Here is a 25,000-nt window from a genome sequence, read left to right on the forward strand (position 1 = left end):
ATGAGAGGATGAGTCAGAGTCACCGACTCAATGGACATAAGTTTGAGTGAACTCCAGGAGTTGGTGATGGACAGGGAGGCCTTGCGTCCTACAGTCCATGGGGTCACAAAGAGTCAGACACGACTGAGCGACTGAACTGAACTGAGCTGAACTAATGGTGCCCTGTGTCTACTTCAAAACTGCCAAGCCTGGACTGGTTGTTTCTGGCACTACTGTGATTCCCTGTATCTCTTTGGCAGGGCTTACAACTCACAGGCTGAGGCCCTGGGGCTGTACTGATGGATACTGATAGAACAGAGAGAAATTAATGTCAACCAAAATGGGATCCCTTGGAGAAACCAGCATTCACATAGAGTCGTCTCACACAGGATCATTTACCAATACGCCCAATGACTCAGGAGAAGACGCTTGCCAGGGTGTCATGTATAAAAGCCAACAAACAAGCAAGCAAACCACATAAATGTCTCTAAGTGTCCAACATAAGCATTTGACTAAATCAGCAATGGCACAGCCCTCCAAGGAATGTACTTTGAAGCTGTCTAAAGTCAAGTTACAGAAGAGAACACGGTGTCTAGGAACGCCCTTCAGGAGTCTTAACTTGAGGTTCCTGGGCTCCTAAGATGCTTCTGGAAAAGGGTCGGCAACACCTGAGATGCTTATTTATGCATCCAGGATGGTACTCCAGCCCAATGGAAGCTGACCTTCCGTTGAGGAGGCAGGAATCCTAACAGACCCCCTAAATGATTCTAATGCACTCAATAGTGTGAGAATAAGTGCCATGGGATTGCTGGAACATCCTGGTGTCTTAAGATTTAAAAAGCAAGTCACATGCAAATACAACACGTACAAAAACAGTACTGTTTGTGCTTGTGTGAGTGCATGTGTGAATCTGTGTGCAACAATGGGTACCCAGGTACCAAAAATTAACAGCAATTACCTCTAGATTGCAAATTCTCAACCCAGGTACTATTAACAATTGGAGCCAGGTAATTCGTTGTGATGGAGGCAGTCTGATGCATTGGAAGATGTTTAGCCTCCTTCCTGGCCTCTACCCGTTAGTCGCCAGTAATGCCTCCTGTTGTTGAATGCAAAAGCAACTGCAGAATGAGAAGTACCATTTATGCTAGGGCTGTTTGTTTACAACAGCCCTGTACCAGACTCCTGAGACTGAAGTAGAATATCTGGACAGTTCTCTGCTTGAATCAGTTTTATAATTTCTGTAGCACTAGAAATTTGCCACTCAAAACAGCCCCTAGTCACTTGTGCTATTTATCTGACTTGGTGCTGTTGTTGTTGATGTCCAGTTGCTAAATCGGATCTGACTCCTTTGCGACCCCATGGACTGTAGCCCACCAGGCTCCTCTGTCCATGGAATTTTCTAGACAAGAATACTGGAGTGAGTTGAAGAATACTGGAGCCCTCCTCCAGGGGATCTTCCCAACCCAGGGACTGAACCCAAGTTTCTTATGTCTCCTGCCTTGGCAGGTGGGCTCTTTACCACTGCGCCACCTGGGACATGCCCGGGTACTCACCAGTATGCGAACGAGGAAGACATGTCGCCCCTAGTGGTGAACAAAAACGTCTCCAGACATTGCCCAAATTGCCCCGGAAGGCAAGATCAGCCACCGGAGCACATGTAAATCCATGGCTGATTCATGTCAATGTATGGCAAAAACCACTGCAATATTGTAAAGTAATTAGCCTCCAACTAATAAAAATAAATGGAAAAAAAAATAAAAAGAGAATCACCGCTATAGATAGAAGGTATAATAGATAATGTTTTACTTTGTTTTTTAATATCTCTGCCCATTACTTAGTTTTTTTAAAATTAGTATAAAGTGTTTTGGTCATGCAAAATTTTGAGTGTTTCTTAATGTCCCACTGTCCGTGCTGTCCAAAAAGAAAAAAAAAAACCACTCAGATGAAAAGATGTTCACATTAGTATTTACAGGAAGTAAACTGATTTTATTATGACTTTAAAAGACTTAAGAAAAAGCATATTCAAAACCATCCCAAATGTCAATATTTCCTTCAGAGGCTTTAAACTAATTATAACCTTTGGATAAGCTTCTCAATTTTAAGGATATATCTTAAAGAAGCAATCCTAAATATAAAAACTGTTTTACATATATGGTTGATTTTTGCACAGCCACTTATAAAAACAAAAAGTTATAAACACTCTAAAACCAACAGTAATAAAAATGAAGTTAATTACAGTGCTTGATAGACTACAACAGCAGGAAAATGATTATCTACAAAGAGATATAACAATGCAGGGAGAAGATTAATGCTATATTGTTAAGTGAGGGGAAACGCGTACAAAATTGAATATGTTGCATCATCACTAGCAAGTATAACAAAACAGCAGTAAAAAGAATCCTCTGCTTTCAAACAACTAAAAGAAACATATCAATCAAGTTGTTAGAAAAATGACTGTCAAGATCCTTATCTTTAACTTTGTATCTATACGAAATGGCAGGTGTTCACTAAACTTATTGTGATAATCATTTTATGATGTATGTAAGTCAAATCATTAATGTATACCTTAATACAGTAGTGTATGTCAATTACATCTCAATAAAACTGGGGAAAATGTCTATTAAACATTAAAAATGATTGTCAATTTGAAAAATTATTATTAATTAAATATCCTAGGTGATTTTTCTCTCTCTATTCTGAAATATCCAAATTTTCTAAAATAGGCATATATATCTTTATAGTGAGAGGAAGACAGTAAAGATGTATTTTTTAAACAACTTCAGAACGATTACAAATGAAAATGTGCCAAAACTTCAGGCGAGAAATGTCTTTATATTGATCTATACACAGTTTCCCATCCAGATGATAAAATAAGTTTGTTCAAAAAATTAAACATAAAATATTTTAAAATTAAACATCTTCAAAAGTACAATATAAAATAAATGTATTTGTAGCTACATTCACAGTTCTGAGAAGGGTAAAATTTAAGGGTGATTAGACCATGCAGATGGTCAGAAAAAGATTGTATATTGTAACACAATAACAGAAAATGATTTTAATGACAAACAAACTGGATATATTTTTTTCAACCTGTTTCCTTTGGAAACAAAGGATGTCATTTTGAAGATCAAATTTGGGTTTGATTAGATTTAACTACCCAAGGGCAGATTTCAGCCACCTCATCAATTTTGATCTAACTTGTTTACACTCATCCAGGGTGACGGACAATTCCAGCTCATGGGAAAAGCAATTATCACAGACAAAGGGGGCCCTTCTCGCATCTGTAAGGCAATATTTGCCCAACCTCGCCATTCCCAGGTGGCTCCACTGAATTCTCTTGCTAGCGCTCCCCTCCGTCTCTGATGTGGACACAGATTATATCTTACAATAGACCTCGAAGAGGGAGGCAGCTGCGTGCATTCGGTAGAAAATAGAAAAGGGCATGGCCAGGTTGACCACAATGATCCAGGGTTCAAAGCCAAAGACCATTTCCTCTAATCCGTTGTCGTACTCAGGGCGGCAGCCAAAGGCGGGCGGGATCCAGAGCTGCAAGAGAGGAGGAGACGGTCCCAGCAGCTGCCGAGGGTCCCACACAAACCCTGGTGCTGACCTGGACCCAGGGAAACTAAGTCACACCCGACCCAGGGCCAAGCAGCCCCCACCCGTTGTCTCCCAACTCCATGCAGCCGGCCAGAGCACTGAGCCCCAGTCCGGCATGAACGCTCTTCAAACTCACCTGCTTCCCTCCATCCTCAGCCTTCACCTTGGTCTAGTCCCTGGTCCTTGGTCTCCCCACCTGGACTGCTGCAAAGCCTCCTAAGACCCCCCACTCCAGGGGGCACCTTCCATCCATCTCCCCCTGACCCCCACAATGTGGCTGCAGGAATGATCTTTATAAAGCACACATCTGACCTCGTCACTCCTCTGCGGGTCACTCACCAGGGCTCCATATGCCTTCAGGAGAAAGTCTAAATCTCAATAATTAGACACCTGTCCACGTCTTCACATCCCTTATCACCCATTTCACTCTGCCCCACCGGACTGTGCAGTCTCCAAATATGCCTTTCTTTCCCCAGTCTTCAGGGCTTTGCTCCCACCTCTTCCTCTATCAGGGACTCCCTGTCTTCCTTCTTCTGCTAAGTCCTACCTTCTTCCAAGTCTGGAGACATCTCCCCTTGCAGGAAGCCCTCCTTGATATAACCGGTCAGGCAGGAACTTCCTCTGTCTTCCCACAGCCCCACTGTGTTTTCCTACAGTGGTACTCGCTGTTTCCCACACCCATTTTCTGTACATATCACCATTGGTGCTTGCAGATCCTGGGCCCGTGTGTCTGGGCTGATGGTCTTTTTTCTGGCTTGTCCTTGGCCTAGAAAGATAGCCCAGGCCCTGCCCACATCCCCCTGACCAGGGGCAGAAGCACTGTCTTGGAGCCAGCCGTGGGTTCCTGCCACTTACAGACTATGATTTAACCACTCCAAGCCTTGGTTTCCTCATCTGTAATATGGGAATACTAACATCTGTCTCAGGGGGCTCAGATGAGAATAAGATGGCACCTAAATCTGCAAAACATGAAGCAATAACCTATCGTATTTGTTGCTTATGGAACCTATACCTTGGTTCCCCTTCTCAGCCTTCCTGTTCCAGCTTCTCTGCTTAAATTCTCAGGCTCTTAGACCTGCTTCTCTCTCTCACACTAACACTTCTGCAACTTCATCCCCACACTGTGGCAGGTAGCCTCTCAGGTGACCCCCCACAAGGGTCCCACCTCCTGGGATTCACGTTCCGTGGAGCCCCCTCCAAAGCTTTGGGTTGGACTGATCCAAAAGAATATGACACAAGTCATGGGATGTCACTTCTGAGGTTAGGTTACAAAAGGACTCTGGAGTCCATCTTGCTCACCCCCTCCCACAAGAATGGAAGCCAGCTGCCACTGGAACCACAAGAAGAAACCAGCTGCCGTGTGAGCCACAAGAAGAAGCCAGATCCCACGTGGGCCACCCTAAGGAGAGGCCACGTAGCCAGGAACTGTGGGCAGGTGAGTCTCAGGCTCGCAGCCAGCAAGGAACTCAAACCCTCAGCCCAACAACTCACCGGGACCTGAGTCCACATATATGCGTCACATAAACTCAAAGTCGCATACATGAGTTTAGAAACAGACCCCTTTCCCCCAAAAAACCAAGCCAGGAAATGACTGCAGCCCCAGTGGACAGTTTGACTACAGCCTGTGAGGGACCCTGAGCAGAGTCACCCAGCTAAGCCATGCTCAGCTTCCTGACCCAGGATAGCTGTGCAATGATAAATGTCTGTTGTGTTAAGCTGCTGAGTTGGGGGTCATTTCTTACACAGCAGTGGGTAACTGATACAAGTGGCTTTCATTCACATCTCCACAAAGAAACCTCTCAGGCTTATAACTCTAGCCCTGGGTTCTGGGTTCTGGGTCCTTAGAGGTATTCCTCCCATGCCAGCTGATTCTTCTCGCCTCCTTAGCTGGCTCCTCCTCTGCTGTCTCTCAATGTTGGCTGGTCCCAGGGCTCATTCATTCTTGGGTCCTCTCTTCCCTACCCCCGTGACCCCAGTGATCTCACCCAGCCTGGGTTGTAAACACCAGCTATGGGCCCACAACTTCCCAATCCACATCACCAGCCTGGTCCACCCTTGGAAGTCCAGGCTCATATATCTCACAGGCTACTCAGCTGTCTACAACATATCTCAAACTCAACATTACATTCCCATTTTTCCCCGTCTCCTCGGCAACACCTTCTTCCCAGGAGCTCAACAAAGCTCCAGTATCATCCTGGCCTTCTGACTCGATCTGAAAAACACCCACCTACCATCTGATCCATCAGTCAGTCTTGACGACTCTGCCTCCGAAACAGCATCCTCAATCCACCCATCGCTCCCCACTCCACCCGCCAGGCCGCCCCCATCTCTCAGCTGGACCATCAGTGGGCCCCCCGCCCTGCTTATGCTCTCAGCCCACAGTCTATTCACCACTCAGCACCAGATTAATTATTTATGTGAGATGGTGTCCCTTTCCTGTTTAAGCTCCCAAAGGCTTCACAGCATATTTTTAAAAAATAATCCACCCCTACACAGAATGGCAGAGCCCTCTGTTAGATGATTCCTTACCAGCCCCCAATCCTGCTGCCCAGATTGCCCCCCCACCCACCCACCTGATCATAGGCACTTCCTCCTCTTCTGGAAGGAGGCAAGCTCCTCCCACTCAGGATTTTGCTTGGCTGCCTTCTCTACCTGGAGCACCATGGGTCCTTCTGCTGTTCAGCCCGGGGCCCTAATCCCACAGCCTGAGAGAGCCTTTCCCACCAGCCCGGCCTTCTGATCAACCTCGGGCATCCAAGCACCACCACACGCACCCTCCCTTCGTAGTTCTCTGCAGGGTACGCGTCACTATGGGCGTTTTTCCTACTTGACTGTTGTTGCTAGTCCTGCCATCTGGTTTGTAAGCCCCATAGGAGGAAGACCAACACTCTGGGGCACGTAGTACCCTTGTGACTCACAGCAGTGCTGTCCCTCAGTAGGCAACCACAGCTCTATTTTCAGGAAGGGAGGAAGAAAGGGAAGGGGGGTGGGAGGGAAAATGAGAAGAAGAGATTATAAGCCTCTTTCCTGAAATCCAGACCTTTCCATCTGCTGTGAAGTTGGCTGCAAATCTTGCTACTCATCCCCTTGGGAGGCAGACCTCTGCCCCCTTCCCTCGAGTCTGGATGGATGCTGTCACTGCTGGACCCATAAAATCTGGTAGAAATGGTGCCATGCAATGTCCACACCAGGCCTTAAAAGACTGATCGCCAGTCCAGGTTCCATGGATGAGACAGGGTGCTTGAGGCCGGTGCACTGGGACGACCCTGAGGGATGGGATGGGGAGGGAGGTGGGAGGGGGTTTCAGGACGGGGGACACGTGTACACCCATGGCTGATTCATGTCAGTGTATGGCGAAACCACTACAATATTGTAAAATAATTAGCCTCCAATTAAAGTAAATAAATTAATTTACAAAAAAAAAAAAAAAAAGTCTGGCACTTCCAATCCACTGGAAGCTTGTCTCTGGGGCTAAGAAGTTCACCTCCCCCAAGACCACTGTGCTGGAGAACCCCCACGTAGATGCTGCAACCAGAGTCCCAGCTGAATCTAGCCTTTCGGCCTCCCCCACCCAAGGCACCAGATCGTGGACTTCCCAACCCTACCACCAGCTTCAGTTGATACAGTGAGGAACAGAAATGTCCCGCCAAGCCCTGCCAGCATTCCTAACCCACAGAGTCATCAGATATAATAAAATGATTGTTGCTTTTGTCATGCATTTGGGGTCACTGATTACACAGCAATAGAAAATTTAAAAAAAAAAATCTGCCTGTTAGTAATATCTAGATAGATCTTACCATTGAATTTGTTCAGTACTAAGCTCACCCTCCCCTTAAGCCCCCTCCCAAGCCTCCTCCCTGACCAGAGACCCTCAACTTCCATAAATAACATCACCATCTACCCAGGAACTCAAGTCAAATGAACCTGGACATGGTTCACCTCACACCAAGTGAGATAAATCCTATACAATTCTCCGCATCCCCACTGGCACTGCCCTGGTTCAAGTTCCCATCATTTTCTCTCTGGGTCGCTGTGGGGGCTTCTGTTCCAGCTTCCCTGATCTTTGATCTTATCTCTCTCCATCCTTCCTGCACACTGGTACAAGGACATCATTCCAAAATACAAAGGTCTGAGAAGGTCCTCTACCACCCTCAGCATGAAGACTGAACTCAGGCAGGCTTATGAAGCTCTGCTTAAGCCAGATCCATCTAACCACACACTCCATCCTGTTTCCTGCTCTGCTTCACACGGATGGAAGTCATGCTAATCAGCTAGTGCTCCCCAAATAGGCCATGGTATCCTATGCCTCTGTGCCTTGCACATCATGTGCCCTCTGCCCCCAAGGCTTTTCCTTGCCTTGACCACAGTTGGCAGACTTCAACCATTCATAGAGGCTGAGACAGGCAGTACTGAGTGGCTGTCTGTACATCTTCATCTACCTTTTCACCTTCCATCACAGGGGCTAGAAAGCAAAGCATCCAGTTCTCCATTCTCCCTGGCAGTTAGGGGTGCTCCCATCAATCACAGACATTGCCTGGCACCAGTCCTTCCTCTGTCTTCTGTCTTGAACACAGGCATGATGCCTGGTGCTGCTGCAGCCATCCTATGACCATGTGGCAACAAGCACTACACCAGCCACAGTCAAGCAGAAAGGTGAACAGTGCCTGGACCCTTGATGATAGGGTTCAGTTGCCAGGCCAACCCTGAGCAGCCAACTTCCAGAATTCTTGTCTGTAAGACAGAAAATACTGCTTATCAAGCTTTCTACTACTTACAGCCAAAAGCACTCCTAGTTGAGACTGTGTCTCACCTTAAGCATCCGTTGCTCATTCAAGTCCCTGCCTGAATCCACACTCCCATTCCACCATGCACATAGTCCTGTCCCAGCATTTGCCATCTTCACTACATTATATTTTTCCCCTTGTCTCCTTCTCCCACAAACACTATGACCTTTATGAGGAAAGAGACTGAGTTCTCTCACCTTTAATTTTTAGTTCCCACCCCAGCCCCTGGCACACAGATCCTCAGTACATGGATTTATATAGACAGAATGTAAGCCTATGTTCCAGCCTAATAGTTTAACCTTACACTTAAATTATTTTGATTATAAGCTGCCTTCACTCCTCATTCAAAAACAGCAGGGAAAATAGATTTATCAATTTTTTAAAAAATAAAGAAAACAATGATACAGATTACCGAAATATTGCAGAGGAACAAAAAAGCTGCAATATTCCTCAAGACTCTTCTCTGGGCATTGCCCTGCAGGAAACAGGGGTGGCAGGCTGGGCCTGGGGCCCCTTCCCAGCTCTTATCCTCTTTCTCTTGGCCACCACCGACTTCTCTCAGATGTGTGTTTCCATTGGCCACAGGCGGCATCTCACTGGCCTGGGGAGCTACGTCCCCGGCCGTAGGTCCGTTCTTGAGGCAGGAAGAAGGCAGAGACGTGGCGTTGCCATTGTAGACTGTGACCACCCGCAGGGTTCTGATGGCTTCAGAGAGCTTCCCTGGCTCTCGGTGAATGGACTCAATGATGAAGAGGTTCTGGATGTATTTCTCGACAACCGCCAGGATGGAGTAGGGCAGGTTGTACCAGGTGTATGGGGGCCGGGACTCAGCGCAAAGGATGGCCAGGATGGAACCCCAGGAGATGAACCAGGAGCCAGAGGCGGTACCCACCAGCAGGTCCGCGTCCAGTTTGCGGGCCGGGTTTTTGGATTCATCTAGTGACTGCTCATCTAGCCTATAAATCTGGATCCCAACCAGCCCTGCCGCCCCCATAAGCATCAGCAAGATGATGGCATACAGGTAGAACATGATGAGCGCCGCCTCGCTCTTGGTTTTGGAACGACCGATCTGGATCAGATACACCACCACGACCCCGATGGTGGCGGCCAGTGCGGTCAGGCCCAGGGCCGAGCCCAGCAGGACCCCGTGCAACCTGAACTGCATCTTCTGATGTTGGTGACTGTCGACTTTGCGCCCGATGTTTTTCCACAGGACATAGAGCATTGTGGAGGCCAGGATCTGATACTCTATGTTGAAAGGATAGAGGTAGTACATCCCGTGGGAGATGGCCGGGCAGAGGGTCGGGGGCGTGCAGTTACACGGAGGCGTGTGGTCATCTAAAACTAGGGGAGGCAGATCACAGGGGAGGGCGATTAGTACATTCATGTGATGACATGGAAAACCACAAAGAAATATTGTCACTCTGGATGCGTGCTTGGGTTTGCCCATTGAATGAAAAACTTTATGTCATGGCTTATTGTCATGTTGAATATCCTGTCTAACTTGACAGCTGTGAATGTCCCCAAGAGTACTAATTACATGAATTAGATCTTCTCCAGACATCAGAATGTTGTCCAACCATTGGAAATGGTATTGTAGAAATCTACTTACCACCATACAAAGATGTTCAGAAGATACTGTTGAACAAAAGCAGCTTGCCAAAGAGGCTAGAGCATGACTCTGTTTTTATAAATTATAGATATAAAGGTGACAGAGAGAGACAGGGAGATAGACAGACATAGAAAAAGTCTGGAAGGCCACAAACTAAAATGTTAACAATGGTTATCCTTGGGTGGAAAAACAGCAGGTGATTTTTCTTTGGTTTACTTTTCTCTTTTCTTTCTTTCAGTAAAAGAAACATCTCAAAGTATCTTTCTTGCAGTTTTATTGAGATATAATTGACCTATTGTGTAAGTTTTCCTTTAGATTTTGCTTCACTGTATTTTCTAAGCTTTCTGTATGAATATGATTGACATGTATTATTTTAAAATTACTTTTTTAAAAACAACCTTGTGAGGGAAAATGCCTCTTATGAGTAAAGATTTTCCTCTTGAGAATATCTGAAGCCAGCAAGTGTGGCAAGAGACAAGTCCCATATTCTGGAAGAAACTTGTTGATTGTATAAAGGACCATTTCATAACAAGGAGGGGAAATGCTATAAGTAAATAATGAAATATGCAACAAAAGCCTTAAAGATGGTATAAAGTCTTTGGCCTATAATTCCAATCTATTCTAGGGAACAAGTCAAAAATACAATCAAAGCATTAGGTAAAATTTTGTTGTGTGTTTCTGAGAAAGAAACAGAAACACTCAATGTGGCACAATTAGAAAGCATTAGATGGATTTTATAATGGATTAATTAGATGAATTTATAAAATTAGATGAATGCTATAATACATCTTTATAATGGAATAGTGGTGGTGGTTTAGTAGCTAAGTCGTGTCTGACTCTTGTGACCCCATGGACTGTAGCCTGCCAGGCTCCTCTGCCCAGAGGATTCTCCAGGCAAGAATACTGGAGTGGGTTGCCATTTCCTTCTTCAGGAGATCTTCCCAACCCAGGAATCAAACCTGCAATGCAGGAGACCAGGGTTCGATTCTGGGTTGGGAAGATCACCTGGAGAAGGAAATGGAATAGTAGGCAACCATTAAAAATCATAATTGTGTCTGTGACAACCTAGAGGAGTGGGATGGGGTGGAAGGTGAGAGGGGTTCAAGAGGGAGGGGACATACATATACCTGTGGCTGATTCATGTTGATGTATTGCAAAAACCAACTCAAAACTGTAAAGCAATTATCCTTCAATTAAAAATAAATTTAAAAATTTTTAAAGATTAAAAAAATAACAATTGTGTGTTTTAATGATATAAGAAAATAATTATGCTACAATAACAATGAGGGGGAAAGTAAGAACAAATTGTATATCCAGTATTTTAAAATGCATACCACAACCCGGAAATCAGTTGTGAGCTCAGTTTAAAGGATAGCAGCCAATATTTTTTAATGGAATTGCAATGGGATAAAATAGGATTAACTGAATGGAATCAAATACAATAGAAATTTGGGCATCTTTGATATAGTATGATTATTTTTCATGGGAACACACATGTAGACATAAGGGCATTTTGGTTACAATGTAAAATCTATTTCTTACTGTAGGTGATAGAAAAAAATGATTGAATATATACCGTATGATCTCAACTACAAATAAATACACAGCACACTACCAAAAACTAACCAGACGTTAACAGCATTTAGCTGTAGCATTTAGCTGCTACATTAGCTGTAGGTGTTATTGTGGAATTTTTTCTTTACATTTTGCCATTGCTTTAATTTATGGTATGCATATACTACATACAAAATCAGGCAAAAAAGCCTTTATGGTAGCATTAATTACCCTCACTTGTTTTTTTATCTACTAATCCCAAACTCACAGTTCTTCCCTCCCCTATTCCCCTCCCCACTGGCAACAAGAAGCCTGTTCTCTATGTCTGTGAACCTGTTCCTGTTTAGTTGATAAGTTCATTTGTGTCATATTTTAGATTCCACATACAAGTGATATATATTCATCTTTCTCTGGCTGACTTACTTCACTTAGTATGATAATCCCGAGGTCCATCCATGTTGCTATAAATGGCATTATTTCATTCTTTTTATGGCTGAGTAATAGTCCATTGTATATATGTACCACATCTTCTTTATCCATTCATCTGTCAATGGACATTTAGGTTGCTTCCATGTCTTGGCTATTGTAAACAGTGCTGCTATGAACATAGGGCTGCATGTATCTTTTTGAATTATAGCTTTGTCTGAGTGTGCATGTGTGTGTGTGTGTCTATATATATACATACATACATACATACATATATACATACCCAGGAGTAATCTGCCTTACTTTTGCAGAGCACTACAATCTTCAATACACAAGGAGTTTCCCTACCACTTATAACCTAAGACTGTATGATGCAAAAGACAAGGAAGAACTCAGAAGAAAAAGGTTCAGATTAACAGAATGTTAGAGTTGACAAAGTTTCCTTTTTTATAAATTAATCTAATCCCATCTTCACCAAGGTCTCTGGAGCCACATTGCTATGATTCAAAACCTGGCTCAATCATCTACTCACTGTGGGATCTTGGGTTAGTCACTTAACTTCTCTGTGGCCCAGTCGTTTCATCCATATTAATAAGGTTAGTGTTGCCTACCTCCAAGTGTGGGGACAAGAGTTTAATGTGCCAGCCACTCAGAGAATGCTTACCAAAACATGTTGTTATTGCTGTCATTGCTGTTACTGTTACTGATTCCAGTGAGGAAATGAGGCCCAAGGAGCATGACCTTCCCAAGAGTAGGCTGCTGGTTGGGGGTGGTGAAGAAATATAGCGTGTCCCCTGATTTTGTCATCTTCACTCCACTGGTGAGGAAACAGGTTTAAAGTTCTCTTTGTGACTGATCTGGGTGTGTACAGAGAGGATAGATGTGCTGTACATTAACACTGGAAGGACTCATAGAAAGTATGTGGTTCAAGCCCCCTCACTTTATGAATGAGAAAAGAGAGGCTCAGAGTGGCTGAATGGCATCCAAAGGTCACAGAGCCAAAACATGATGGGCATAGGACCCAAACCTGAGACCTCAGTCTCCCGTACATTGCACCTTCCTCTACGCCACATTCTTCTCAACTCCAGTGCTCTAAGATCAAATCAACAGATAGATTCCGAAAGAGAATTCTGGAAGAAAATGAAAAGCTTCACACGACAGGAGCTCAAATAGGTACAAGGGAGAATAAAGATAGGCCAAAATTATAAACCAAATAGAGTTAAACAAAAACTTCAAATGAGCAAAAACCAATTAACCAGAACATACCATTAGATGTCTATGGATCTTTCAAAGCTATACTTGCAGTAGAAAGAACTGGTCATAGAAGTTTAATTAAAAACACAAACGGTAACAACCACCAACCTTCTGCAGTTGTAAACAAAGACATTCACCTCCATACCAAACTGAACCATGAGAAACAGTGGTCAAAATGATGACCCTTGGGTCTGACGAGTCACTGAAGAACCCTTTAATTATGCTCAGCACACCCTACTTATGGAGGCAGGATGAAAGACCTAGAAGGTTTTGAAAGATTTTCAACAACAGGGGATTGTCTGGCCGATGTTCAGTTGGGTGGACCCTGCAGGTCTTTGAGACCCATCCCTCCATCTCTGAGATTTCCCAGCTGTTCCAAGGTAGCAGCCAGGCAACTCTTACCACTCACCTATAGTTATGTTCCCAAAGCCCAGGGTGATGAGTCGTTCCTTGTGTTCATTAAGTTGGTGCTTTGACTCATTCAGGATGCTGTTAGCCCACAGAAGCAGGTTGGTGAACACTGAGTGGATCACCCCAAACCTGAAAAACACAAGGACTCACTGCTTGAGCAGCCCTGGGAAGCTCTGAGACCAAGAGATGAGGTGGAGACTTTTTATGCACGCACACACGTGCACACATACACACACACACACCCCTCTTTCTCAGCAGTGATTGTGGTTTCATCTGGCAACTCAAGCTCTGGGTGGGTCCCCTGTCTGGCTAGGAGAAGCAGTTGCATGGAACCTTCCAAAACCCCAGTCTTGGCACTCTGCCTTAATCTTGAACCTGCCAGGACTCAATTCATTGTTTACAGGACAAAAAAAAAAAAAAAAAGCCCTTGGTCTTGAAAGAGGGATACAGGGATGGAAATTTGCTAAAAGCAGGCAACCAACCCCACCATACCCCAAACCCTTTCTTCCAGAAGGGAAGAGGACACTTAAGAAAAGATAAAAGGGCTACACTGGACATCTGAAGAGTTTGGTACATCCTTATGGTTGGGTTGCCAACCCAGTGGTCATTATCAATCCCCTGTCTTGCCATTTACTTCAAAGACACCAAAACAAACCACAGACTTGATATCTGGCCTCCCTTACAATGAAGCATGGCCATTTTGGCCAATAGAATGTGAGGTGAAGCTTTTGGTTTCTTGATGGAAGACAACAGAATGAGAAAAGCCTCTTTAGTCTCCTTCTCTCCCTTTTTCCCAGCTTTGAATGTAGACATGAAAGCTGGAGTTGTGGCAGCTATCTTGTAACCATGAAGCAACCAACATGGGATGAAACCCTCAGCCACTGAGGGAGGCAGAAATATTCAAAAAGTCTATTCTGTGACAACACTGTTTAGCAGCTGGAGTTTCAGATAGGTTTAGGAATGCTGCTGTGGTTAGTTGCTCAGTCATGTCTGACTCTTAGCAACCCCATGGACTGCAGCTCACCAGGCTCCTCTGTCCATGGGATTCTCCAGGCAAGAATAGTGGAGTGGGTCGCCATGCTCTCCTTGAGGGGATCTTCCCAACGCAGGGATCATACCCAGGTTTCCCGCATTGCAGGTGAATTCTTGACCAGCTGAGCTACCAGGGAAGCCCAGGTTTAGGAATTATGCCATATTATTTGGCCACCTCATGCAAAGAGTTGACTCATTGGAAAAGACCCTGATGCTGGGAGGGATTGGGGGCAGGAGGAGAAGGGGACGACAGAGGATGAGATGGCTGGATGGCATCACCGACTCAATGGCATGAGTTTGAGTAAACTCTGGGAGAGTTGGTGATGGACAGGGAGGCCTGGCGTGCTGCAATTCATGGGGTCGCAAAGAGTCGGACACGACTGAGCAACTGAACTGAACTGAACTGAACTGATTCCCATGGTAAAGAATCTGCCTGCAATATGGTAGACCCGGGTGTGATCTCTGGGTCAGGAAGATCCCCTGGAGGAGGGCATGGCAACCCACTCCAGTATTCTCGCCTGGAGAATCCCATGGACAGAGGAGCCTGGCCAGCTACAGTCCATGGGGTCGCAAAGAAACAGACATGACTGAGCAACTAACATTGCACTACACTACTATTTCACAAGTAGAGTAAATAGCCACATGTGGAGTTTGAAAGTTAGTAAGCGCAAGGCTACGCTAGTCTGAGCAGAGTTCTAGCCCTGCCTCTGGCCACACCGCCTCCTAAGGAAGAAGAAAAAGAATGACTCTGGACTCGAGGACAGGGGAGGGATCTAGGGGAATATGGTTCCAATGGAGTCACGGTCTGTTTCAGAGCCTCCAAAGTCTCTGCATGGCTGCCAGTTTAACATGTTCACACTGGTCGCTTCTAGGGTGCTTAACAATGGGCCATGCATGAAGCAGGTGCAGAAAATACAGGTGATTTGACAAGGACATTCCTTGAAACTTCTAACAGACCACTTCCCAGTGGCAGAGCAGAGGCCCAGAGGATGCAAGCCCCCGTAACCAAGAGCATGCTTGTCCATGATCTGCCTCCAGGAAAAATGGTACAGCTGGATCCTCATCCCTGACCTTGCTTCTCTGAGTTTTAACCCAGATGATTCCTCTGGGGCTTCCACGAACACTCGCAAGCCAAGTCTTTCCTTATTTGAACTCTTGCTTCCTTTGGCCGCTTCCCAATGTCCAGGCGCAAGTGGAGAAGGCCGTGGGTGGGCAGTCTGAGTCAGGTGTTTCCCCATCTGCCCGCCCCTTGTGCTCGTCCATTTGCTCCAGATTGTGGCCAGACTTCCCCCAGGGCACCTGGGAGGCATTGTGTGTATAGAGCCTTTGACAAATGCAGACAATGCTGTTTGCCTCCGGCTGGCTGGCTGGCTTTTCTTTTACTTATAATGCACACAGCTCCTCTTTCTTCTCCTCTTTCCTGGTCCAAATGACGTTGCATATCCCAGTTCCACAGAACCCAAGCAGGTAAGACCGACGCCACCCATGGCTGCAGGCATTTTTCTGCCACGCAAGTTCCCCAGGAGCTGACAACCTCCGGCTGGTTGATCTGGAAACTGTCCTACAAACTAACGGCAAACATCATTTCCTCATGCCAGGCTGCCTTGCTCATATGTGGATCCAGTAACCCCAGACCACAATAAAGAGAAAGCTTCCATGAGCCATTTTTTGACCTCAGTTTATCTTTCCAGCTGTTTTCAGAAGTGCTATTTCTCTAAACTTCACTCTTGAGAAAAGAAAAGCACTCAAACCTGTAAGAATTAGCAGATTAGTAGAAAAGTCCCTGTAGGTACTAAAAGCATGGATAGTGGAGTATTGGCTCAAAAGACCAGAAAAAAAGGGTAAGTCCAAGGGTGGGAAGTTCTGAAACCTCCAGGGTGTGGCAGGAAGTGTCAATGAATAAAGCAGGCCTGGGACACATTAGGGAGTGGTGGGTGATAGGGTCTACATGGGGGCTCACGGTTGAAATGGCTCATTATGTTGACCTCACAAACAAAGAATAAAATCACAGTGACCCTTGAGACTGACCAAATTGCCCAAATGACAGTCTGTTTTCCCCGCTGGTGCCTACCTTCTCAAGGCTACGAGACCCCTGGATTCTAGACCTCTGGCTATGTGACAGGACTCAGCTACAGGCTAAAAATTAACCGTCCCTTCAGAGACTTTTTCATTGGTGGTATATAAGAAAGACCCCATCAGAAAGGGAGGACGCTGGTTCTCCGTAAGGGCCAGTCACCCTCTCATTTCCCTCTAATAAATTTCCCTTTTCTTGCCTGACTGCTTGGGTTGCTCTCTTTTTCCTCTGCACTCCATCTTACGGTGGGGACTATAGCTAAATGAGTGGCCAGCTCCCATCTGGAGGGAACAATTCCGACTCAGCCCTAGTTCTTTGCTGCCATGCACATTTTGGAATATCAAACCTTCCAATTTTTCTGGAAACCTCTAATTCTGGGGACTTCCGTGGCTGGCCAGTGCTTAAGACTCCACATTTCCACTGTAGAGGGCACAAGTTTGATACCTAATCAAGGAACTAAGGTTCCATGTGCCACCCAGCATGACAAAAAGTTTTTATAAAAATTTTTTTAAAAAATCTAAAACCAAAAGGTGATGAGTAACTCAAAAATGGTTAACGCTTTGCCTTATTTAAAAAAAAATAACAGGCTAAATCAAGCTATGAGAATATCTAGTTCAAACTACATTCTATCCAGTTTAGGAAAGAGGCCCAAGACAGGGAGACTCGTCTCCAATCGCTCAACAAACAAGGTCAAGGCAGAACCAGGTTCCAGTCTTTTGGAATTCCTTTAGGTGAAAAATCTCGGTGGGAAGTATCTGGGTACATGGCCTAGAGCAGCGTTATCCCAAAGAAGATAATGTAAGACACTGAGGCAATTTTTAATTTAAATTTAAAATTTTTTAATTTAATTTTTACTTTAAATTTAATTTTCAATTAAAAACACACTTTTAAATTTCTCAGTAGTCACATTTAAAGAACAGTAAAAAAGGAACAGGTGAAAATAATTTTAATGATTTTTTTTGTTAACCCCAGTATATCTAATACATTATGATGTCAACTAATCAAAAAGAAAGATTTCACCCAGTAAACTCAGATGGCCACTGAGCCACTGTGATGCTGCGGAAATAGCGTTGGATTTAAAGTCAGCATCCAGGTCCCGCCCAGCTATGCACAGGTGAGCTGCCTGACCTTGGACATTCACTTCCTTTCTCGGTTTCCTCACCTGCTAAGTAGGATCATGATTGTAGCTACTATCCCTAACTGACAGGGCTATCGTGAGACACTCTCATAAGTAACACGTGTAAAATAAAGTGCTTTATGAATGGGAAACCCCATTTTATTCAGTCAGGAGTTCGTGGTAGGACAAGTGGCCCAATATACACTTTTTGAGAACATCTCACCCTTTATCTCAACAATCCTACTTCCAGGAATTTAACTCAAGCAAATAATCAGAGGATAAACAACAAGGTTGTACTATATAGCACAGGAAACTATATTCAATATCCTGTGATAAACCATAATGGAAAAGAACATGAAAAAGAATGTATACACAAGCATAACTGAATCATTGTGCTGTAGAGCAGAAATTACCACAACACTGTCAATCAACTGTGTGTGTGCAAATCACTTCAGTTGTGCCCAACTCTTTGCCACCCTATGGACGGTAGCCCACCAGGCTCCTCTGTCCATGGGATTCTCCAGGCAAGAATACTGGGGTTGCCATACCCTCCTCCAGGGGATCTTCCCAACCCAGGGATCGAACCTGAGTCTGTTATATCTCCTGCATTGACAGGTGGTTTCTTTATGCTAGCACCACCTGGGAAGCCCACAAATCAACTATACTTTAATAATATACATTTTAAAAAAAGAATCAGAGATGTTCAAAAGTATTTTTAACTGAAGATGTTCATCACAGTTATTCATAATAACGACAAAAACTTTCAGGCAAATTCAATGTCCAGTGAGAGGTGTTATGGACTGGATTGGATACCCTCAGAATTTATATGTAGAAGCCCTAACTCCCAATGTGACTGTAATTGGAGATGGTGTACAAGGAAGTGTGTGTGTGTCAGTAGCTCAGCTGTGTCTGACTCTTTGTGACCCCATGGACTCTAGCCCACTCCTCTGTCCATGGAATTCTCCAGCCAAGAATACTGGAGTGGGTAACGATTCCCTTCTCCAGGGGATCTTCCCGATTCGGGAATTTAACCTGGCTCTCTGGCATGGCAGGCAGATTCTTTACTGTCTGAGACACCTGAGAAGCCCATATAAGGAGGTAATTAAGGTTAATGAGGTCATAAGGGTGGGGGCCGGATCCAATAGGACTGGTATCCTTATAAGAAGAGGAAGAGACACCAGCGATCTCTCTCCCCCTGCCCAGAGGAAAGGCCAGGTGAAGACAAAGTGAAAAGGCAGTGCCTGCAAGTCAGCAAGAGAGCCTCACCAGAAACCAACCTGCAGGTACCTTGACCTTGGATTTGGAGCCTCCAGAACTGTGAGAAGATATGTTTCTGTTGTTTATGCTCCTCCTCCCCTGCCCAGCGTGTGGTACTCAACCACGGCAGCCCAAGACAAATACAGCAGGGTTGTATCATTTGACCAACTATAGCAATGGCACATTATGCAATCAGTAAAGATCATGGAGTAGAAAAAGTCAGAGGAAATGTTAATAACAAAATGAAAAGAAAAGGCAAGAAGAGCAGGACCACAATCGTAAAAAGAAAAAAAATTACCTATCTCTTCACTGAAAAAACGACTGGAAGGAAATAGACCAAAGTATGAATAGTAGCTACCTCTGGGTAGCAGCTGTCTGGGTAAGCTCTGGCTGCTGCAACAAAACAACAGACATTTATTTCTCACAGTTTTAGAAGCTCATCGTCCAAGATCAAGGTGCCAGCAGACTTGGTTTCTGGTGAAGCCTCTCTTCTTGGCTTGCAGAGGGCTGCCTATCACTGTGTCCTCACGGGTACACTCAGGGCAAGGGGATGCAAATCACGTGTCTCTTTTCTATGTGGATACTAATCCCATAAGAAGGGCTGTACCCTCATGAACTCACCACCTAATTACTTCCCAAAGGCACCACCACCAAATACCCATCACATTGGGGGTTAGGGCTCCAACACATGAATTTGAGGGAGACACAGACGTTCAGTCCATAATGGTGGCATTACGGTGATTTTTAAATTCCACTGTGTCCTTACAAGTTTTACCAGGAAACAAAACTACATTTTTTAAGAAGAATGTTATGGAGTAGACACAGTGAAACTCACACTCCAGAACAAAATCAGCAAGCATTCTCCTCAAGCTGTGAGCTGAACCCAGCCTCACTGATGGAAAAAGAAGCAGGTAATACACACACACCCATCACTGCCCAGCACACAAAACAGGAGACACTGGATAGAAATCCCTGTCTGGCCATTTGCACTCTGGAGACCCAGGTAGATCCCCTAACCTGCTAGAACCTGATGCCACCTCCATTTGATGCAGAGAAGAAAAGTTACCATAGTTACCCTAACAGAGCCCAGATGAAACACGAGGATGAATGGGGAAGTCTTTGTCCTGCCCTAAGGGGCAATTCACTTTTGGCTAAGATCAAGTGTAGTCTGGGGGCTTCCCTGGGGGCTCAGTGGTAAAGAATCCACCTGCCACTGCAGGAGACGCAAGAGATGTAGGTGGGCTACATAGGATTGCAAAAAGTCGGACACAACTGAGCAACTGAACACAAGGGGCAACTAAGACAGGAGTTAAAGATCACTGCTAAGGCCACTGATCGGGGCTGCACAGGGGAACAGACAGTCTACACACTCCTGCAGTGATGCTCAGATGCCTGGGTACCTTGACCCATTACCTCTGCATATCACCACTAGTGCCTGGCATTAGGCTTGGCACACAGTCGGAGCACAATAGATGCCTCACTGCTGGATGAGCTGATCCTTTTTGCATAATGAGGTTGGTGACAGTTATTTCTAGTCCATGGAATTCTCCAGGCCAGAATAGTAGAGTGGGTAGCCTATCCCTTCTCCAGCGGATCTTCCCGACCCAGGAATCAAAACAGGGTCCCCTGCATTGCAGGTGGATTCTTTACCAACTGAGCTATCAGGGAAGCCCTCTACTTCAATAAAATAGTTCCAACCAGTGGTCATATGTAAGTCACTTTCTTAAAAGCAGTTTTCATTTCAAATGATACTGGGGGGTTTATCTGTGCCTTATGGACAGTTTATATGATGAGGGATCTTTCCAGAAAGCAAACTGTGATCTCTTGATGCCTCTGCATGTGTGCACAGAGGCTTTCTTGCCTGATAATCATAGCTTACATTTAGGAAATTCACCTCTTTAGCCTACAGATTCTCTCCCTTGATCCTCACAATCATCTCAAGAGAAAGACGGGCAGACATAATAATAGACCCAATACCCAGGGTCCTGATTCTGTGCCAGGAACAAGCTCTACATCAATTACTGCATTCAGTCCCCAGAGGCTGGCTATGCTATTATCCCCATTTTACAGATGAGGAAAACAGAGGCTCACAAAGGGGGAGTTTGTAAGACAGCAGAGGCAAAATTCAACTCACATCACCATACTTTTAGGGCTGTCCCAGAAGAGGCTGAAGGCAGAGGGTCCTCTCTCCAGGCCACAACTGAAGGCTTTGCTTGTCAGAATGGAGAAGAGAGTGGTTCTCATATATTAAACCCAAGTATTGACTATGCCAAAGTCTTTGACTGTGTGGATCACAATAAACTGTGGAAAATTCTAAAAGAGATGGGAATACCAGACCACCTGACCCACCTCTTGAGAAACCTCTATGCAGGTCAGGAAGCAACAGTTAGAACTGGACAGGGAACAACAGACTGGTTCCAAATAGGAAAAGGAGTACGTCAAGGCTGTATATTGTCACCCTGCTTATTTAAATTATATGCAGAGTACATCATGAGCAACGCTGGGCTGGATGAATCACAAGCTGGAATCAAGATTGCCAGGAGAAATATCAATAACCTCAGATATGCAGATGACACCACCCTTATGGCAGAAAGTGAAGAGGAACTAAAGAGCCTCTTGATGAAAGTGAAAGAGGAGAGTGAAAAAGTTGGCTTAAAGCTCAAGATTCAGAAAACTAAGATCATGGCATCTGGTCCCATCACTTCATGGGAAATAGATGGGGAAACAGTGGAAACAGTGTCAGATTTTATTTTGGGGGGCTCCAAAATCACTGCAGATGGTGATTGCAGCCATGAAACTAAAAGACACTTACTCCTTGGAAGGGAAGTTATGACCAACCTAGATAGCATATTAAAAACCAGAGACATTACTTTGCCAACAAAGGTCCATCTAGTCAAGGCTATGGTTTTTCCAGTGGTCATGTACTGATGTGTGAGTTGGACTGTGAAGAAAGCTGAGCGCCGAAGAATTGATGCTTTTGAACTGTGGTGTTGGAGAAGACTCTTGAGAGTCCCTTGGACTGCAAGGAGATCCAACCAGTCCATCCTGAAGGAGATAAGTCCTGGGTGTTCATTGGAAGGACTGCTGAAGTTGAAACTCCAATACTTTGGCCACCTTATGTGAAGAGTTGACTCATTGGAAAAGACTCTGATGCTGGGAGGGATTGAGGGCAGGAGGAGAAGGGGACGACAGAGGATGAGATGGCTAGATGGCATCACCTACTCGATGGACACGAGTTTGAGTAAGCTCCGGGAGTTGGTGATGGACAGGGAGGCCTGGCGAGCTGCGGTTCATGGGGTCGCAAAGCGTTGGACACGACTGAGCGACTGAACTGACTGACTGAAGACGGCAGTGATTAGCTTTGTTTGTTCTAAACGAATATTAAATTCAGCATGTAAGCGATTACCCACAATGTTTACCTTTCCAGTGTTTTGAAAGACTGGATGATATCCTTTGAGTGCCCCCAGAGAAAGTACACCTAAATGGAAACAAAGAAAATAAAGATGCATCAATGGGAAAGCCATCACTACATCTGCATCATGAGAAGTTATAAAACCTAAGGGAAGGATGTGGAAAGTGTTGGGCACGTCAGTGACCACCCTGTCCAAAAATGGCAAGTCATTTCCAGTGATGGTGCCATTTCTCATGGGAGACAGTGCTCCGGAGGCACTGCCGTGAGAATCGGAGGGAGGCCTCCAGGTTTAGGAGACAATGGTACCCTGCGTGTTGTGGGGCGGGTCTTGGGGAGCAGCAGCCTGCCTGCCATGATGCCTGTTCACCTGTTTCTACCATCCTTACAGGGCTTCATTCAAGAAATATCGACTGAACTGTTACTACATCAGTGGCCAGAAACCAAATTTTGAGTGCTTTAAATGAAGAACAGAAGTGATTCAGGTTGGTCTTTTATTTCCCTCTGCAGTAAGTCCCCTATATACGAACCCTCAAGTTTCAAACTTTCAGAGCTGCAAGCATGCATTCTATCAATCTCAGTCAGTCAGTTCCGTCGCTCAGTCATGTCCAACTCTGCAACCCCATGGACTGCAGCACACCAGGCTTCCCTGTCCATTGCCAACACCTGGAGCTTGCTCAAAGTCATGTCCATCGAGTCGTGATGCCATCTAGCCATCTCATCCTCTGTCGTCCCCTTCTCCTCCTGCCGTCAATCTTTCCCAGCATCAGGGTCTTTTCCAAGGAGTCAAGTGTGAGTGAAACCACAGCTTCCCCTCCATCTCCTATTGCTGACGATCCTTCAGTTCTACTGTCTCTCTCCTCCAGTCAGTAACTCTTCTCACCTGTCTGCTCAATGCCAGCCCCTGCATGTTAGCAACTGTACTATAATACTTGACTTTTCAAGATGTGTGTGCTGTGCACTCAGTTGCTCAGTCGTGTCTGACTCTTCGTGACCCTATGGACAGTAGCCCGCCAAGTTCCTCTATGGACTTTTCCAGGCAAGAATACTGGAGTGGGTTGCCATTTCCTCCTCCAGGGGATCTTCCCAACCCAGGGATCAAACCTGCGTCTCTTACATCTCCTGCACTGGCAGGTGGATTCTTTACCACTAGCGCCACCTGGGAAGCCCCCCAAGGTACTGTGCTGTAAGATTTTAAATGCTATACCATTGTGGGTTTTTTTATGTATTATTTATGTAACAAGTATTATAAACCTATTACAGTACAGTGCTATATAGATGGACTTCCCTGGTGGCTCAGTTGGTAAAGAATCCGCCTGCAATGCAGGAGATTTGGGTTCGATCCCTGGGTTGGGAAGATCCTCCGAAGGAGAGCATGGCAACCGACTCCAGTATTCTTGCCTGGGAAAGCCCATGCACAGAGGAGCCTGGCGGGCTACAGTCCATGGGGTCGCAAAGAGCTGGACATGACTGATGGACGAAAGCACAGTACTACATATCTAACTGTGATAGTTGGGTAACTAGACTAACTTTGTTGGACTTACAAAAAAATTTGAATTACAAATGGGCTCTCAGAACAGAACTCATTCTTATGTAGGTGATTATATACATATATGTACTACATTATGTCTGCTGCCCAGGCCCCTGGCCACGCAGTCGCTAGAAGCAAATCAGGATACAGGCTAAATGTGGGGAGGCTGTATTGGACCCATGTGCAAATCCCAACTCCCTTGGCCTTGGGCAAGTCTGTTTTCCCATCTGTGAAATGGGGGTGATAATGAAACTTACCTTGGAGGGTGCTGTGAGCATTGAAATAAGATAATCCACGTCTACTTAGAACAGCACCTGCAGTAGGTATGTTTCCAGTAAAAGCTCTCTGTTGTCAACTTACTCCTCTGTCCTATGCATAATCTGAGCTCCTAAAGCATTTGGGGCCTTATTATCAGATGGTAAAGAATCTGCCTGAAGTGCGGGAGACCTGGGTTTGATCACTGGGTCAAGAAGATCCCCTGAAGAAGGGAATGGCAACCCACTCTAGTATTCTTGCCTGGAGAATCCCATGGACAGAGGAGCCTGGCAGGCTACAGTCCATGGGGTCACAAAGAGTCAGACATGACTGATTGACTACATACTTTAGACACACACACACGTTGAGCACCTACTACATGTCAGACACAGCTGGGCGGTTCATAAATTTGTCTCAGCCTCCATTTTGCAAGTGTGTGCTATAAAAAGATAATCAGACGACATACATTCAAAAATACACCACACATACTCTCTCATCCACATCATTTCACCTAAGATTTACTATCCTGCTCTGGAAAACACTGTCAGGCATGATTCGTGAAACATCTAACAACTTAAAAAACAGGAAAACAGAGAGCAGTGGCTCCTGGTAAAGATGGCATTCAGCCCAACAACAGGGAAGTGCTAAAGGAAATTAGTTTTTGTCTATGAATTCTAAGCTAGATGGCTACCTAGCTGATGCTTT

General features: G+C 45.1%; 1 protein-coding gene across 1 annotated transcript in view; it reads right to left on the reverse strand.

Annotated features, from left to right (window-relative positions):
• Positions 1 to 3,122: 3,122 nt before the first annotated feature.
• Positions 3,123 to 25,000, reverse strand: part of OTOP1 (otopetrin 1) — a 46,437-nt gene continuing 24,559 nt past the window's right edge. The window contains exons 3-6 of the mRNA XM_061145160.1: positions 22,520 to 22,578; positions 13,619 to 13,749; positions 8,776 to 9,707; positions 3,123 to 3,525 (exon numbers count right to left, since the gene is read on the reverse strand). Of these exons, the coding sequence (XP_061001143.1) occupies positions 3,355 to 3,525; positions 8,776 to 9,707; positions 13,619 to 13,749; positions 22,520 to 22,578 (1,293 nt within the window). The 3' untranslated portion in view covers positions 3,123 to 3,354. The remainder of the gene's footprint in view (positions 3,526 to 8,775; positions 9,708 to 13,618; positions 13,750 to 22,519; positions 22,579 to 25,000) is intronic.

This window comes from Dama dama, chromosome 6 (genome assembly GCF_033118175.1).
Source record: "Dama dama isolate Ldn47 chromosome 6, ASM3311817v1, whole genome shotgun sequence".
NCBI lineage: Eukaryota > Metazoa > Chordata > Mammalia > Artiodactyla > Cervidae > Dama > Dama dama.